Here is a 19633-nt window from a genome sequence, read left to right on the forward strand (position 1 = left end):
GAATGTTTTCCATATGAACACACACTAGCACATACTGCCGTGCACATTACTGTGTTTGCTCCACAGCAAACTTCAAAACATAAAAAAGTCAACCCACGTGAACCAACATATCTGGTAATAGCCTTATCCTAGTTGAGGATATGCACACTTCAGTGGGGTTTTATTCACTAGAGAACTTTATTTAAGTACTAAATGACAGGCAGACACAGTCAGAATTAACGGTAGAAATACTTCCAGATAGAAACTAAATGCTCTCCTTCTTGCGTGACAGAATTGAATTTAGCTGGAAGGGAAGTGTAACTTATTTCACTTCAAATCCACCTTTGCATGAATCATTTCATTCTTCACTAGGACCAAGTCATAGCATAGGCTTAAGGATCACAATATAATTTGACTATGGTATGGCCCAATACTCTTTGTCTTGAGATACTGTAAGAACATGTGATCTGACATAGAGGGACTCAAGAGAAGCTGGCCAGCTCATGGCATTTAATTTATTGTCCTGCATAACCTGGCCACAGCATGACTTAAGACTCAGAACGTTTGATTATGATGACACGCACATGGTGGGCTTGGGCCTGATATGTACTTACCAGCTCATAACCTGACAGCCATTATGCCATCATGAATGGACCTGCTCATGGACTGAATGCTTGTGTCAACTGACCAGGTCATGCTTTGAGACTCAGTTTCCAGGTATTGTATGGCTATCATAAGGCCTGAGACCCTGTGTCCTTGTAGTACTTGAACAATTTGTGGTCCGAGAGGTGATGCCCCAATACAAAATAAGCTTACAGGGCCGATCTTAACACATTTACAGAGTGCACAAATGACTGTCTTATGACTAGAACCTTGATATCCTTTTTAACATATGGTGTGAGAGTCTTTAACCCTGCCGAATGGCTTATCACTCAAGCCAGACTCTCCCATTATAAACATCCCACTTAATAGCCTTAAGCAGTGTTTCATAAGGGCAGATATTGCGTGCCAGAATAAATTGGACATATTTTAGCCTAAAATTCATTGTATTTTTATAAGCTGACAAATTAATGATCCAAGACCCAGTACAGTGACCATGTTTTTTTTATAAGATAACCAGACTTTAATAGCTGAAGCCCAGTAATTTATTAAAAACTGAGCTGCTCATGGTTCAGGATCTGTGCTCTTTATGTGAAACTGTTGGCCGCAGATCCAGTGTCTCAGTATAAACTGACCTGCAGATGGTCCGAGCTCAGAGATATTTATTATCTCATTCCATGCCAGAAATCCCACCAAGGCAGAAGCTCCCCCTTTGATTTCTGGGCTATTCACCTGATTCCTGAAGTCCACGGTAGTTCACCATCCGGCTTTGGTCGCTTCTGCCCCACTTCAGAAACGAGGATTCATTCCAGACAGCATCTGAAAGGCAAACACAGAAGAAGAAGAAGAAGAAGAAGAAGGTGGGTTTTATTGTGACCTCACGCTGTTTTTATTAAACGCTTCTGTTGGTTTTGTCACGCAGATATGCACTTCATGCTAAAGAAAAGAAAAGAAAGAAAAAAAAGATCCTGAGAGGAATGGATTTTCCAAACAATAAATTCCTTCTTCTCATCACATTCTCTGCTTTTCATGTTACCTGTGTGCTCTGCTGGGTGACATTTGTGGACCTGCTGATAATGCCGTTTGGAGGTGTTCCCAAGTGATGAGTGCCAGCCTGTTAGCTGATTCCTGAAGGTGTTGCTCTGCAGGAGGCTTTTCAAGTATAAAAGTATCTCTTGGTGGCAGATTTCCTGCTGACAGTGAGCTGGGCAGTCGTCTTCCTGCATTATCACGGCTTGGCAGATAAATCGGGATAAGATTCTTGGCACTCAGTCTCCCTCTTTTATTATATTATAATTATTGTTTTGATTTACGGGATGTTCTGTGTATTATATATTAGGGGTAAGCAAAGTGCATTTAGGCCTACAATGGCAGCATCTACATATGCTGACAGTTACTGTAGCGGTGCTGCCTCACAACAAGGAGACAGGGGTTCAAGTCCCATGATGCTCCATGTTCTTCTCACATTAGGCTTTCCTCACACAGTCCAAAGACATGCATGTTAGTTGGATTGGTGATGCTAACTTGGCCTGTGTGTGTGTGTGCGTGTGTGTGTATGCGTGTGTGTGCGTGTGTGTTCACGCTGTGATGGACTGTCGCCTTGTCACTCATGTGGCTGCCATTGGCTCCTGCTGACCTGTGACGCTGCTCTGAATATGCGGCTTTTGAAGACGGATGGATGGCTTGTAGCTTTTCACTACAAACAGGTGTAGTCTGTTCTAATCTACCCTACGACATTATTTGGTCAACAGGTGGCCTGAATTTGTTAATATAACCCGTGGTTGATTGATTACACTGGTCAACAAAGATTTTGTCATACATCACCATTTAAAATAGGTCATTATGCCGATTTCAGAAATGCACTTAGACTTCTTCTGTCACCCATAGTTTTTGAGTTATGTCTTTATTTAGGTTTCATATTTACCATATGAACCCTTATTAAGGTGTAAGACATTTTTAAACTCAAGTTTAAGGATAAAAATGTTTTATTGCTGTTTGTTACCACTTTATAACTTTCCAGAAGGGACACCTGTTGTGCCAGAGTTTGCAGGCTGCTGCACATTAGGACCCGAGGCGCCTGCTCCCTGTCTGAGGTGCACAGCTCCACGCCAGCTGGTGATCAGACGTCAAAGTGGCAACCTCTTTGTGTCTTTCTTGGATTATCATTTTGAGTTTTTCCCTGGAAATCTCAGACTGATCAACGAAGACTGTGGCAAACAGTTTTATCAGGATGGAAAAACAACACCAAGGAGTCCCAGGGTGCTTGCTGATGACTGCTGGACCCTCAAGACGGCCATTGCTGAGGTCAGTACAACAGGAAACTGCACACTGCAGCGTTTTAGGTGAGATGTTCCCAGTATGTATATAAAGTGTAAATATTAATTGTGTGTCACTTCAAATCCTTTCAGTCTGATCGACATTTGAATTCATTACCAAAAATACTGTAAAGAACCCCCATACTGCAGGGCACTAACAGATTAAGAAAATCTGGACTGTTACTGTAGATACACTCTTAAAAATAAAGGTGCCAGAGTGGCTCTTCAGAGTGATGCAGTAGACAAACCAATTTTGGTTCCCAACAGACCCATCCACATGAAGGCTCCAGAAAGAATTTAACAGCCTAACAGGCTCCATACATTCAATAACCATAACTAGATGGTAACAGATTTGTGAAATCCCACTGGGCTCCTTGTTTAAAGAGAACTCTTGGTGCATACTGTAACACAGTCAATGCCCAAATTATTTTAATTTGTCAGTATCTTGCTAGGTATAGTTTACCATCCATCCATCCATCCATCCATCCATCCATCCATTTTCCAACCCGCTGAATCCAAACACAGGGTCACGGGGGTCTGCTGGAGCCAATCCCAGCCTACACAGGGCACAAGGCAGGAACCAATCCCGGGCAGGGTGCCAACCCACCGCAGGACACACACAAACACACCCACACACCAAGCACACACTAGGGACAATTTAGAATCACCAATCCACCTAACCTGCATGTCTTTGGACTGTGGGAGGAAACCCACACAGACACGGGGAGAACATGCAAACTCCACGCAGGGAGGACCCGGGAAGCGAACCCGGGTCTAGTTTACTATATATTAAAAATGTTTTGTTTTTTTTAAATATTAGGATGATTTTCAAAGCACAAAGAACCAATACTTCACGTGCAAAGAACCTTCTCAGAATGAAATGGTGCCTGATCAATCCATAGTTCTATAGGGAACCACACAACCAAGTAAAGAGCCATAAAATGCCATTAAAGAACCAAAATGGTTAAGAGTATGAGTCCTTAAACCATGAGCCATTGGTATCTCATCAATCTGTTACCATCTATTCATGGCCATTTACAGTATGGCGCCTGTTACAAATCTAAATGAATAAAGGATCTTCATGGAACCATCAAATCGATGCGTCTTTTGAGAATCAGAAATGGATCCCGTATGGCATCGTTCTGAAAAACCTTTCCGGCACCTTTATTTTAAAAATGTGGCGGAATTAAAACACTAACAAGACATGTGAATAAATAAGGTCTGTTATGGACAAGGATTGATTTCTAATTAAGTAAAAACCCTGCAGCCACCGTGGCCTCCCTGGACGGCTGTAGAGGATAATAAAACCGCAGCGGTCCGTTAGTTTTTTGTTTGTAACGACTTCACATGCCATCAGTTAACCCAAACAATTAGAATTCGTGCACGCTAAAATATTAAAAGAAATGACGGACTATATTCGTTAAACTGTGATTTCATATACAAATGCATCAGCATTCAGGATACTGCAAGGGGGCCATGGTGTGTCCAGGCGCAAGTCCGAAGTCGTGCAAAGAAGCGAATCGCGGAATACTCTCACGTACAAAGCGACAAAAACCGTTACTCAAATTAGATTTCAAGAGAAGCCAAAAGAAGTGCACTTGGACTAACTAAAGGAAACCGATAGAAATGGGGGGTCGGGGCTTCTTTAAAGCGCCCTAACCCCTGGTGACATCGATAGCTTTATTTTCATCCATTTTACTTGCTGTTTTCTAATATACAGTCGCACCTTTTGTTCTTCTTAAAGCGGGTGACGTCTTGTGCTAGTTATCGAAAAAGTGTATATAAATAAATAACTGAAAATCGATTGCTGTTTTAAGAAATGTATACTATATCGCATTTAAATACTTTTTTAGGATTCGTTTGCTCAATCCGCAAATATTCATGACTCTTAGATGTCAGCCCAGCAATATGTCTGGTAGCCTTTATCTGCACTTCCTCGAACGCCGCGGCATTTCCTGCCTGAGATAAGATGATTGAGCACTGAAAGGCATCTTCGTGTGCTTAGGACATCGGGTGGCTCGAGCAGAATCTGCACAATGGCAGGCAGGCGGCACATTCCTGACTTGCGCGTGTTCTGTCAAAAACAACTTAACAAAGAAAGAAAGAAAGAAAGAAAGAAAGAAAGAAAGAAAGAAAGAAAGAAAGAAAGAAAGAAAGAAAGAAAGAAAGAAAGAAAGAAAGAAATTTAAATGAGTTCAGTTTGACTTGATGCTTGGCAGAGGCAAGAACGGCACAAAATATCTTTTTTTGTTATAGTCCGTAAAAGAAAAGGCTATATATAGAAATAGTTTCCATATGTAAACTTCGAGTGTTCATTTAACACTGGCATTTTTGTTGTGTGTATAAATTGTCCATAATTGAAGAGGAGTGCTTCATAAATGCACTCACACTGTCAGGCAGGTTATAACAGTAATAGCACAATGGCTGGCGCTGCTGTCTCGAGGCTGCAGTGTTTCCTATTGGGGGTCCCGCGGCCGGTTGTTAGGCGTGTGTAGCCTGCTTGTTCTCTCCGTGTTTGATTACTTTTCCAAACACCCCCAAAGCCGGGTCGGTAATTGTAATCTGAACACTTTGTGCGTGTGCGCGTGTGCGTGAGTGGGCTCGGCGACGGACTAGTACCCCATCCAGGTCTGATTCCTTCCCCGGGGCCCCGCGAGCGCGACCCTTAATTGGATTTGATAATGTTACACACACTCTTAATAACCTACTATGTTTTTTTCGGAATCTTTTCAGCATGTGTTAAATGTTTTTCTTTGTTCATAACACTGTTATCATTGTAGGCTGATTTGTACTTTTTTGAACACCTCAGGTTGTGAAATATGTTTATTATGGGGGGAAAAAACTAACGGTATCGTCACGCAATGCGCAATAATTTCTTTCAATTCTTCTAACTCCTGCGAGTTGTTTTTGCACATGATTGCCGATTTATTTGCCACGGGAGAGTTTGGGTATGCGCTCTTTAATTCCAGCTGGTAAAATAACCAGGTGTCAGGTAACCTGAGATTTCCTTTGATTTTATATGCTGGGGGAAAAGGGAAGGAACTGAGTGATAAAATAATACAATCCGGCACTGAAGCAGAAGGCTGGGACATCGCGATTAACTGGCGTGGAGTGGCGTGACGTGTCGTGTCATTACTTGTCCTGTGAAGAAAGACAATTATTTTGAAAGTGCTGGGGATATTTACCCGTGTCAAACAACGATCGGCAAGCAATGTTTGTTGCATTTTTGAGAAAGAGAATCAATCAAACACACCTGATGGGATGGAGCTTACCATCTACGATGCTCTGTGTCAGTTACTCCGATATATGTGCTGAAGTGGACAGCATTAGAATTACACAAAAATGTGACCTTTGAATTACCGAATCTATTATACTCTAGTAAGTAACAATAGCATTAACTCAGACCCCCGCGATCATGAACTGCATTAAGAGAGTCTGATATGAAATTAATAAAAGCAAAATTATATATATATATATATATATATATATATATATATATATATATATATATATATATATATATATATATATATGAGTCACATTTTCACACGATTCTGATGACCGTGTACCTGCGGCACAGAGAATGTAGCTAAAGATCAAAATGTGAACGGTGGCAGACACTGGCCAAAGGGTTTAGTGAATCAGTTTTGATTTTAAAAAGACAAACAAATTGAACCAAAATACTGTAAATAAGTCAATAAAAAGCTTTAAAATGCGCTTTATTAGACTGCGGGTCTTCATAAAATGACGTTGGATTCTACAGAACGTGTGCAATTTATTTCGTATTTGTTCGATCAGAGAACCCTGCAGTACTTTGCACTTAGATAGATAGATAGATAGATAGATAGATAGATAGATAGATAGATAGATAGATAGATAGATAGATAGATAGATAGATAGGAAAGGCACTATATAATAGATAGATAGATAGATAGATAGATAGATAGATAGATAGATAGATAGATAGATAGATAGATAGATATGAAAGGCACAATATAATAGATAGATAGATAGATAGATAGATAGATAGATAGATAGATAGATAGATAGATAGATAGATAGATAGATAGATAGATACCACTTTTGTTGTTCCTAGATGAAGATTTGGATTTTTACCGAAGCCCAATAAATAAACAAATAAATTCATTAACATTATTATATTATGACAAACGACAAATTTCCCGTCAAACACACACCAGAAATTACTAGAAAGGAAGAAAAGAAAGCTTCTGACTTGGCTAACGCTAAAAAGCGCCATCACTTTCACAGTTAAACAATATAAAGGAGTATCGCCGTAGCTATGAAGGAGCCCCAGCGGCGTTTCTTCACACACTTCTGATAATTTGGCCGAAAGACCCCAAAATCTTTTCTAGTGTGTCATAGACATGATATGCAGGGTCGCGGAGAAGCTGGATCTACAGCAATCTCAGCAGTTGTTTTTTAAAATCTTAATTTCTGCATTTCTGTATCCAGAATCCCTTAATGCCTTAGAACTCTTAGGACTAGCACATTTTAAATGTTTAGGAAAAATACTAACCAAATTCAAACATTTTGTTAATGTCCATACTATAAAACGGACTGGCAGCTCGTTCAGTATTTGAGTTTCTGCCAGTGCGGGTGGGCTGCAGGTGTCCGTGCAGGTTTGCGTTATAAACTGTACATCATGAAACGAATGAAATAACAATTTGGTGGTATTCGACCTGAATAAATTGTAAAATGAATTATACAAATTATATATTTAATACATAAGCTTTCATTTTAATCTTTTTCCTTCTTTTAGCAATTAATAAAGTCATCTTTATACATTTGTTCTTTCGTCATTATTGTGCACAAAGTGACGTTACGGACTTTTTGGATTCGTCGCTTGAAGTGATCGAAGTGGCCCTCAGACGCCGCCGAACACGCCTTTTGAATTAAATCAATCCGAACTTTGCAAGGTGTAGGAACAGACCAAAGAGCAAGTGCCTGTTACGGCTCTATAACTCGACGGAAAAATAGCGCTCCCGGGGGATAAACGATCGACCTCCTTGAAATAAGAAAGAGCACGCGAGCCCATAATAATGCCGAGCGGCCTGGAGGTGCGTGTCCCGCAGAGCTGAGAGCGGCGCTGCAGTCCGAGAGTTCCGTGCAAGTCAATTTATCCAATTTCCCCATCAACTAGTGAATCTACAAGAACCCCGCGGAGCCTGAAAGCGCACGATGCCCTGCTGCCTGAATTTTCTTTTGGTTTCCCGCTTTGTTAAAAACATTCCGGCGCTGCTTTTTTGTACCACGTGTGTCAGCAGCGATCTGCCTCTGCGCGAACTTCATTCATTTAAAACTATGCCTTCACCCACTCAGATATCGGACAGACATTTTATGGTGTATTACACACAGGACCAGTTAGTTTTTATTATTTATTATTATCATTTAGCAGAAGACTTACAGCATTACCGAAACAATTAACATTTTTTTTCAATTATAAACATAGGCAAGTGAAGTGACGTCCTCATGGTCACACCATGTCTGTAGCGGGATTTAAACCAACAACCTCAGCGTTTGAGATTTAACCGTTACACTACCGTGTGCGCAAAACCCAGGTTCTTAGTTTTAGTGTTTCAATATCAGGGTCATGGCATTGTGGGATCAGGACATCACACGAGACAATTGAACATAGCACCAACAGTTATCGTTAACCAGCTTGCCAGGAAGTCCCCTGCTTAGCAATGATGTGCCTGCCCGTCATCGTGGAATTACCAGCCCTATGCAAGTGCAAGCCTCACCACACCACCAGTCTGCACTTTCAACAGAAAATGAAAGCAGCATAACATTCTCAGACCCATTTAGTGTAAATTAGGGTCTCAGACGGCTGGAGCCTTTTCCAGCAGCATTGACCAGAAGGCAGAACCAAGCTCTGTATGGGATGCCAGTCTACCACAGGGCAATTTGTATCACCGACTAACGTATCATGCACACCCATCTAGAGGACCTGAAGAAAATCCCACACAGAACATGCAAACTCCATCCAGCTTACTGTGATCAGTGATGAAGACAGGCTAACAACTGTGCCACCCTGCTGCCCTAGTTTCAGCACCAATCAGTAAGCAATGCGCTCTCTACATGACTTGAGTTATGGGATCCTCAAACCCTGCATGATTGTTCCACATGCCAATGTGCTCTTGGTCCCACTAATAAATAATACTTTCGAAAGCAGCTGAATCATACGCTCCCTGTTTGGAATCACAGGAGGCTCCATGATGCCCCACACTGTGGCGTCCAGGTGAATTTGCTTACCTTGCGCCAAAGCGCTGATCAGAACATAAAACAGGCAGACAAGTGGTCTCATGTCTCTGTCTCCTTCCTCACTGCCCTCCTCTTCATAGACTCACAAACATGAAGACACACTGCTGCAACATCTAAAGTACAAGTGCTTGGCCAATCCCACTGGTCTGTCATTGGTCTGCTTTTCCTCTTTTTTTCCTTCCTAATTTTTTTTTCTTTTTTTTTTGCTTTACTTTTTATTTTGGACAAAGTATGTCTAAACAGAAGCCAACAGGGAGTCTGCTATTTCCATTTGATCCCCGTCTGGCTGGGTTTGACACTGAACCTCTCGGGCACCTGTGGCCGGCTTATTTAACTACTTACAGCTTCGGAGAATGCGGCTGTGGTTGGCAAGCGTCTCTCTCTTGCTGTCTCTCTCTCTCTCTCTCACTCTCGGGCCTGGGAACTGCGCCAGCCATTCGATGAGTTCACTGCGAGGAGTGAAGTGGGAAACGCAGCATCCTGAATGCTTCAGACTAAGGTGATCAAGGTAGACAGACGAGCCAGACTCATGTTAACATGCTGCTCTTCATCGTGCCGCTCATTGAGCACTGATATTCACCCAGACTTTCCCACATCCGCACCCAAGCAGAGAGATGAGCATTGTCTTGATTTGTGATGGAGTCCCATTGAGCCTCTTGATAGGCTACTTGATGTCTATCTTTACGGAGTCTTCTGCTCTGATGTCTCCAAGACTTTGACCAAAACAGTGAATCATTCTGAGCTTCGGATGTGACATGATTGATCAGCAGTAGAAAACCCCTGGAAAGGAAAGTCCTCATGCCTAAGATGATACCTTTAGGAGATGAAAGCTTAGAATGAGATTTTGCAGATGTTGGTTGGGGCTTGGGTTTTATCACTTTGACATAAGGTTCTGAAGTGATGAAGAGTCCCTTTAAGCTCCTGTCTTTGAGATTTTGAGATAGAAACCAACACTTCTCCAGGAGCGCCTGTCCATCATACAAGGACAAGGACAATAAAGCTATGGAGGCCTGGAAGGAGACTAAAGGCCATGGCACATAATGCGACTTTTCCTTCATTTAAATAATCTTAGCAATTCTGTGGCTCATTTGCATAATCTTAGCATGCTCAATTGTAGCCTTCATTTACATAATCTCAGCAATTAGGAGGTAGTCAGTGACACAGTCTCATAATGTGACATACCCAAAGACTCATTCTAACGAGTCCACAACTCTCTTCAACAAAAGGGTTAATTGTGTCTTTAGTCGTAGGGGTGGGCCGCATGTGTGCATGAGAGCTGACAACCAATGAATGCACATCCAGAAGTTCAATGCAGATAATTCAGCGACCAGCAATACAGAAGACACATGTTTTGGATCTCACAAACAGAAGGCAGGTTGCTGGTTGTCTACCAGTGTTGTATTTTACAAACCACAATAGAATGGGAAACTCTCTGTACTTTTTAACTCTTCATACAGCTTCAGCTCCATCAGGCAGCACTTTATTGGCTGTCAAAATAAGGGGTGGTATGGTTGCACTCACTCACTAGATTCGACATGTCCTGTGATTCTCAGTCATGTAAATTAACGTGGTCCAGCAACAAGATCAGCAACTTTGGCCGGCAAATTCAAAACCCAGCATCAAGAAGTCACACAATGTGACATCAGCGTAAGAGTCCTCCAGGCTGACAGAGGGCAGCAAGTGACTGTAGGTTTGGAGAGCGGCCTTCTAGATGGTGAGACATTAAGAGGATGGCCCTGGACATGTTAAGTAGCTGGGAGCTCAGGGGTGACACAAGCAGCCCCCAGAGGGATTTCTAGCCTGGTGTCTCTTCTGCCAAAGTTTGACCCCTGGAGTAGTTCTGGGCTGGGCCATAAGCGACCCCAGGACCATTAGAAGCTGCCCTGATCACACAGGCTCACTCAAAATGGAGTCCAGAGGTGAGGCAAGGTTAGACTGAAGAGAGTTTTTGTGGTATTTTGATGGGAAGGACCATTTAATACGTGTTTCAATACCTGTTTATGTTGGGCCTAAGAGGCTGCAGGATGTATTAATAATTGCTCTATTTTTAGTTGTTTTATTAAGCTATTTCTGTATATTTTGGCTTCATTGACATTAGTCTGAGTATTGTCACTAGAGGAGCATCCCTTTCGTCTACTACAGATAAATTTGTTGGTATCCCTTCATGAAAAAGAAAAACCTACAATTTTCTCCAAACTAACTTGGAACTGACAAAAGTAATTGGCGCCCATCGTCATTTGTTTCAAATTTAACAAAAATCAGACTTTGCTTTAGAGTTTGGATTCAACAGAATATTTCAAATGATAAGTCAATTAAAAATGGCCAGGACAAAAATGATGGGACCCTTAGCCTGACATTTTGTTGTACAACCTTTAGAGGCCATCACTTCAAAGAAGCCATCCCTGGAGCTCTCAGTGAGTCTTCTGCACTGCACAGGTAGTTTGGCCCACTGAACCTGAGCAAACCGCTCCAGCTTCTCCACACTGCATGTTTCAGTTCTTTCCATAGAAACTTTCAAATCAGGGCTCATAGAAGGCCACTTCAGAATTGTCCAATGTTCTGTTCTTAGCCATTCTTAGGTGAGTTTTAGTTGTGTGTTTTGGCTGCTAATCCTGCTGGAGGATCCATGCCCTGCGACTCAGACAGACCTTTCTGACACTCGGCAGTACGTTTTGCTCCAGAATGTCCTGATAGTCTTGAGATGTCATTGTTCCCTGCACAGACTTAAGGCACCACAGGCAGCACAGCAGCCCCAAAACATAACTGAGCCTCCTCCATGTGTCCCAGTAGGTATGGTGTGCTTTTCTCTGAAAGCTTCATAGAGCTGATTTGACTTACCAAAAGTTCCAGCTTTGTCTCATCTGTCCAAAGGACCTTCTCCCAGAAGCCATGTGGCCTGTCAATATGCATTTTAGCAAATTCCAGTCTGGCTTTTTATGCTTTTCTTTCAGTGGAGTCCTCCTGGGTCTTCTTCCAATGAGCCCACTGTCACCCAAAAAGCGAGGGATGGTGTGATCAGACACTGATGGATCTTGACCATGGAGTTCAGCGTGTATATCTTAGTAGTTGTTCTTGGCTCTTTTTTATACCATTCCAACTATCCTTCTGCCTATTCTGGGGTTGATTTTCTTCTTTTGGCCATGTCCAGGGATGTTAACTGCAGTATCATGGACCATCAAATTCTTAATAATATTTTCAACTGTTGTCACAGGAGCATCAGGCTTCTTGGAGGTGGTCGTCTTCTAGTCTTTTCCTTTATCATGCACCTTTCTGATCTCCTCACACAACTCTCTCCTTTGCTTTATCTGCTCCGTGTTCAGTGTGGGACACAACCGATGACATCAAACAGCAGAGTGATGACTTCTCTCCATTTGAATCAGCTGAGTGACTGATTGCACAATTGTAGACGAGTGTGATACAAATTCAAGAAAACAGCTAGTTTAAACAATCATTCAAATCCAATTATTTATGATCTTTTCTTTGGGTACCAACAGATGTATCCAGGCCATTTTAGAATACCTTTGTAGAATAAGCAATGCTTGATCTCTTGTCACTCTTGCTTTGTTTTACTTGATGACATTTCAAAGGCAGGCAGGTACACAGGCGACAATTGCTTTTCAGGAGGCATACAGCATGTCTGCAGTGAGCTGCAAGGAGACCAACAGATTTGTATAGTACACATACGGTGTATAAATGCATAATATACAGTATGTACATTACTTTAAGGTCTTATATATCAAAATCTCTTAAGCCCCAACAGGATCACAGCAGATTTGAGACACATTTAGTATATTAAATCTTGAAAATTCTGTAAAGGAGAACTCCTCTGTAATGGGCAAGGCAGGAATGAGGCATTCCAGGAGAAAGAGCACTTTATAAGCAACTGATTTCTTCTAATAGCACATTCTCTGGATCATGTATCGAAGCACACTTGTCAAATGGTTGTCTCAGTCAGCTCCTTGATGTTAGAAAAATCATTTTATTGTGTCACGCTGATGTGCCTGCTAAGCTGCCACGTTGCAGGATTTGCTGAAAGGGCCTTTTCAGTGCGCCCCACTACAGTGCGGCTCTGCACTTCACACTTTGAACCACATTAAGTGAGCGCCTGACTAAGTTCCAAAGTTTGTGCGGCATTGCTCGTTTATTACGCTTTTAATGGAAAGTAATCACATTGCGGTCCTAGTTCTAAATCATTTTTCTGTACTTATTGTTCATTACCTGTTTTTTTAATATTACAAGTGATTTTTGCCTGTTTCTTTTTTTTTCTGTCTGGAAGTTCGCTGGCATGTTGGAATAACCTAATTCCCAATTCACAAGCTGGAAAAGTGGTTAAAAAATTATAAAAATTCACAGACCGGGTGTAAAGTATATGTTTTGACTTCCTACCGCGCTCATGCTGTCCATTCTAAGCTGGTCTGAACCCTGTTGTGTTTGGATGAGTTCTTCGGCAAGATCTTAATGTCCTGCCTGAGGTTTGGACGCCTCCATCTTCTATAAATCAGCTCTCCTGGACAGTTTTCTTTTGCCACTTGATACGTTTTGAAGCAGCCTCTCTGGCAATGGGGCATTCATCTCAGCAAAGGAGTTTGGAAAAAGGAGGGAAATCTGTGAAAACATATTGCATCAGGCACGTGTGTTCAGCAGGCAGTCCAACACTATCCCCTCATGTCTCTATACTTATGATTTGGAGACAGTGGCTACACAGCTGGACGGCGGACACTTGAGAAGTGTTTTAGCAATGCACAGCCACAAGTTTTTTATTTTAAAAGTTGGGTTTCTGGTCTAAGGGAAATAAAAAGGGAAGGAGGTAATCAGTGGAGAGAGAGATCTGAAATGTCAAACACAGCCAGAGCAAATGGACGAGGGTATCAATTGTCCAAATAATCACAAAAGACATCAAAAATCTCCAGGGGGAGGAATGGCAATAGTAACGTTACCAAAGATCAATAGTTGATGAACAATACCACCAGTGGACCGTAAAAGCTGAAAACAGCAATTGAAATGTAGAATATGGACAATAAGAGCATTGTAACCTAATGTGATAAATATGAGTTTCCAAGCTGGAACTTCTACAGCAACATCTACAAACTTGGAGCTGCAAGTCAAACAATTTGGAGAACAAAATGATACCTGAATTCTCCGAGTTGACGTAACACTGATCTTTCACCTTAGCACATTTGTAGAAAATGAAAATATGAGCAGTTGGGGCAGAAATGCTATTTTTGTGGTCAAATTGCATTCAGAGTGAAGTGATACTCAATTAATACGTTTAGTTTGCTCTTTATTTTCACAAGGACTCTAGGGGGCTTTGCCCCCTGCTTGCTTCGCTCGCCAACCCCTTTCCCCACCCACCAGCACTATGTGCCGTTGTGAAGAGGGGAGCTGAATGCACCCCAAGGAAACGTGTCCGCTCCTCCAAAATCCCTCTTAAACGGTGATACAATGGGAAACAAATAACAGTTGTTTTTTTACCTCCTCTCACTGTCTTGTCTCTCTTCTCCCCCAGACATCCTCAAACACTATTCGATCTCTTTTCACTGTTCCATTATTTCACCAAGTAATATTTTCTGTTTGTTTGCGCTAATGCGATCTTTACTCCAGTTTTTTTGAGACTTTCAAATTTTCCTACTTCTGTTATTTCTAACCTGCTCTGCATGTTTATCACGGGACTTGCTTCCAAAGGTTGTAAGTATGACGTGACTTGACTGTCTCGCGGGACGTGGAAGTGTCTCTCTGTTTCACTTCAAAAGATCACATCCGGAGGAAAAAAGTCTTGTATCGTCGCAAGATTTTTTTTTTATAATAGAGAGATATGGTTGTATCTTTATTTGCCTTTTTTAAAAACCATGTAACAAATCAAGAGAGACTTTGTGCTTCTTCAAATAGTCCGACTGGAATGTCACAACTTGAAGCCCTGAATTGTCTGATAGCATATGAACACAGCATACGATCTGCTAAGAATGAGCCTAAGCAGGAAGTGAAAGAAAGATCTTCACTGGAAAAATAATAGCAGGAGTGAAGCTAAATATCTCCAGACTATGAACGATAACAGAAATTGAACCAAAGATCTTCAAAAGATGAATGATAACAATGATAGAACTAAGGATCTCTAAAAGTAGGACAATATAATTAGATATAATTAGGAGAAACAAAGACTTCAAAGAAGATAAAGGACAAAGATAAGGGTAGAAAATATCTCCAATATGTGTATAATAACAGCTAAACATCATACATTAATTACTAGATATGTTAATTATTGTGTTTTGTTGTCTCAAACATGGCAAAAAGGGTATAAGGCCTCCTAAAATACCATAAAACAGACCAGAGCTCTTACCAGCCTGTGTAGATATGGCCTCACCCTAGGCTGCCCACCCCCAAGTATTAACTGCAGGCTTTGGCCTATTAATGGGGTGCTAGCTTTGAATGTTCAAAATGCAATAAAAGTCCAAAATTGTCTTAAAGAGAGTGAAAACTGTAAAAGTCTGGGTTATAGAGATAATCCAAACAAGAATTTTAATAAACTGAAGATTAATTAGCAAAAAATAAGTAGAATGAGATAAAAGACTTAAAAGGGCAAAAAAAGTATTTCAAAAAGCAATCCAGAGGTAAACAAGTCCCAAAACACAATCTAATGAGCAGAAATCAAGAATACCAGCAAATAATCCAGTAATCAGAAATAACAAATGAAGCAATACTTACAAAACTGTCAATGATCCACTGCTGGTGTTCTCACTCCAACCTCAATATAAAGGCAGAGGGCGGAGCCAGCAGCAGTAATGTCAGGGTGGCTCCACCTCCTGGAGGATCTCATCCACAAAACACAAGAAATGGCAGCATGTTTATGAAAGATACAGAACACTAATAAAAAATGACAAGCAAATGATACAAAAATATGGAATACAGTCATTGAAAAATAACAAACAATTATAAAACAGAAAATAAATACAAGTGGAGAATAAAAAACATACCATCTCTACATATAAAACCCAACGTCTGTCTGTCTGTCTGTCTGTCCGTCCGCTTTTCACAAGAGATCTACTTAACAGATTTAGAGCAGGTTTTTTTCTAGAATTTGCTTGAACAATCCGGTTGATTTTGCGACTTCTCTCATTGCGCTAAGTGTCATAGTTTGGTTGGGCACCAATTTATTTGTGCGAATCAGAAAGACAGGCTGCAGGCTGAGGGGAGGGGGAGGCGGGACCTCAGGAGTAGGGAGCCAGGTGGGGCCATCCTCACTCACGCACCAGCCTCCGTTCGAGTTGCTCTGCGTCTCGCCATGTGTTGGAGTCTACCTTGCTTCTGCTTTGCTAGCGATACCTGTTTGTTCAGCAGACATTATCATCTACAGATTGTTAAAGAGTAACGTTTGACGTTTTTGAGAGAGAGATTAGAGCTATGTATTTTACAGGTTAGCTGCTCATTGTCAGAGATATCACATGCTCTTCTCCCCACGCGGGCGACGCTCTCCTATCAGAGCTGAAAGCTATCAGATACAGTGCCAACATTTGACTTTGGAGCATACCTACCTACCTTCTGCTTGGCCAAAGATACCTTGCCAACTTTTTACATTTTTGGCAAAGAGATCACAGCTACATTTTCACCCCTGATAGTAAAACCAAAAATATTGTATATCAAGAGGCCCTCGGAAACGAAAGCTATCAATATAAATTCTTCTCAATACAAATTTTTACATTTTTTTTTATTGATTTTTAAACTTTGTCCTGTTTCACTACCATGTGGGCAGAGCCATGGGGGAAAGTTAGTTAATAATATACAGTAAATATTGGAAGCTAAGTCATCCAACAAATAAACTATAGCAGAAGGAAGATGAAAGATCTCCGCCATAAAGACAATAATACCGGCACCTGAGAGCTCCAACTGATCATCAGTAGGATTGAGGAAACCAACGCTTGTGGACAGGAGCTGTCAGAGATGCAGACTCAATGACGTATGCTCCTCACAGAGGCCTATGGGTCAAGCTGGATTGTGAGATGGCGCATTTGTGTTTTTCAAGGATGCTTCTTGGGCACTCATCACAAGGAGAGCTGTCACAACCTGGTAACATCTTAGAGAATGTTTGGTTTAATAATAAGTTGGTGTGTGTGTGTGAACATGTACTGGGTAGGTGTATTTCGGTTGCTTTAACCCATTCATCTTACAGATTTCAGGTAACAGGCATTAGTCTGAGAGAAAAGAAGTGCAGTGTATTCTGGGAAAGCTGGAATGCAAAGCAGGACCCTGGAATGTATTCTTGTAGTCAATTTTGTTTGCAGCCATCAAGTAGCCTTTGATTCTTATAGGGATCAACCTTGTGTTTTGTGATAATGACTTAGCAACCTGCCTGCTCTTCTAGCAGAAAAAAGCTGGTTGTGTGCATTTAATTTGGGTGAGAATTGGTGGAGACAGAGGTTACCTTTTATTAGACATTTCACAAAGAAGAATTCTCTTGGGTTTTAGTTTAGTTCAATTGGCACTTTGTTTCTAAAATTGAGCATTCAGTTGCTTTTCTGACTTTTGTAAAAATCTCAGCTCAGCTACAAATATGGACATTTAAATGGAACTTGCAATTGTTATATTTCAGCCGGAGTTTTTCTCCTAGCTGCTGTTCAGATTCTTTTACTTTTTGTTAATTTTTGAGTCATTTATTTAGTTTAATATTACCTGTGTTAATTATTTGCTTTTTTCTTAGTGCATATGTGATCCACAGTCCTTTGCAGTTCATTCAAATGTGCTTGTGAGTTGGTGAGTGTTGTGATTATTTATGTTCTTGTGCTTTGTGATTTCTTGGATTTTTGACCTTTTTGCTGTTTTTGGCCTCTCTTTGGATTTCACATTGGGATATTGTTTGCCTTGGTTTGCTTTTGCTAGCAACTCCTTTTTGCCTTTTTATGCTCCACAGAGCTTCATATTATATATTTCTTATAAAGATTCTGTATTTGCTGTTTATTACACTGCACAACAAAGTTGTTGCTTCTTGAACACTGTTGGGTGTTTCTTAGGTTTTTGGGTGCTGATCACGAATATCACATCAAAATTTATGCACCGCTTCAGAGAAATCTTCAGTTTTGTCATGATTTTTTCTTATATTTGTATCCAAACATTAAGTAAGTGACTTATCAACAACGGTTTGTACAGCCTGGGCATATCCAGGCATGGAATCAGGCCAGGTTGGAAGGACAGCTTATCTAGAATCTCCAGGACAAAGAGAAACTCCATCATTTCTCAGTCCCCACAAATTTTAAAGTTGGCCCCAGTGAATGGCACACCCAGTAGCTCCATTCATTCTGCTTCTGCTAACATCCACCCTTTTGAAATCTCCTTAATAGAAGCAACATGCATCACTAATGAGCCATGGTGACATTTAGTAAAATGAGAGGTTCTCAGACAAATATTGGAAAACTTATTGATTAGGACAGGTCATTAATTCAACATTAAAGGCACTGGATAAGACTGCAAGGAGATATAAACATTTTATATTTTAACATTTATTAAGTGAAAACGTGTATACAAATGAGGTAGCACCAGAAGGAGATGTGCAGACAGGGTCTCATACAAAAGTGATGTCGGACTTGGGAGGAGAAGGTTACGTAGGTCAGGGGCACACTGGAGGGTCAGTGACCAAGTTGTGACAACAAAGAAATTCAGTGTCTGACCTTGGAGGTCAGCTCATGTGATGGTCATGTTCTCCGCTCTCACCTCCTCTCCATACTCCATGACACAGGATGGACATCTCCCCCTTCTGTGTTTAGGAATCGCCCTCTGCCTCATTTTTATCAATTGCTTCTTTGTGTCATTAAAATCTTTCACTCCCATCCCAGTCCTTTTATTTCAATGTCTCTGTATTCAAATCAGTTTATTGTGTGCCCTGCACTTTTACTTCTACCCTACATGGCAAAGGCTTTTCTCTGTCCTCTGTTTATAAGTAATATGGTAAATATTAATCTGGCAGCGAAAAGTGGTGGCACTGCAGCTGGCATTGCCACTTTACTTGCTAGTGTCTAGGCTGTGATTCCCCTTTTGTTGGAGTCTATGCATGTTCTCCATTTGTGTTTTATTGTCTCTTGCAAGAAAGTGACACACTGAAACCATGGAAGAGAAGGATGTGTGTGCACAGAATGTGGAATACAGATGAGAGTGAATAATAATAGCCAGCCGCCATCCCACATACACTTCAGAACAGATCATCCACCTCAAGCTAAGCATATTTGGAACTGGCCAGTACTTGGATGGGAGACCACTTAGGACAAAGCTTGGCTTGCTGCGGGAAGAGGTGTTGGTGAGAGGGGCAGGGGGCACTTACCCTGAAGTCTGTGTGTGGATCCCAATTCCCCCAGTGCAGTGGCGGGGACATTGTGCTGTAAAAATGGCACCGTCCTTCAGATAAGACATAAAACAGAGGTCCCTAGCCAGTGGTTTATGGTAATATCCTCTTCTACTGGACTTTGTGCTTGGAAACG

General features: G+C 41.2%; 2 protein-coding genes across 2 annotated transcripts in view; one reads left to right on the top strand and one right to left on the bottom strand.

Annotated features, from left to right (window-relative positions):
* cilp2 (cartilage intermediate layer protein 2) overlaps window positions 1–9457 on the bottom strand; it is a 33635-nt gene extending 24178 nt beyond the window's left edge. Inside the window, exons 1-2 of the mRNA XM_028816242.2 lie at window positions 9168–9457; window positions 1312–1398 (exon numbers count right to left, since the gene is read on the bottom strand). Of these exons, the coding sequence (XP_028672075.2) occupies window positions 1312–1398; window positions 9168–9219 (139 nt within the window). The 5' untranslated portion in view covers window positions 9220–9457. The remainder of the gene's footprint in view (window positions 1–1311; window positions 1399–9167) is intronic.
* armc6 (armadillo repeat containing 6) overlaps window positions 1–19633 on the top strand; it is a 494113-nt gene that overhangs the window by 204450 nt on the left and 270030 nt on the right. The window lies entirely within an intron of this gene.

This window comes from Erpetoichthys calabaricus, chromosome 12, assembly GCF_900747795.2.
Source record: "Erpetoichthys calabaricus chromosome 12, fErpCal1.3, whole genome shotgun sequence".
NCBI lineage: Eukaryota > Metazoa > Chordata > Cladistia > Polypteriformes > Polypteridae > Erpetoichthys > Erpetoichthys calabaricus.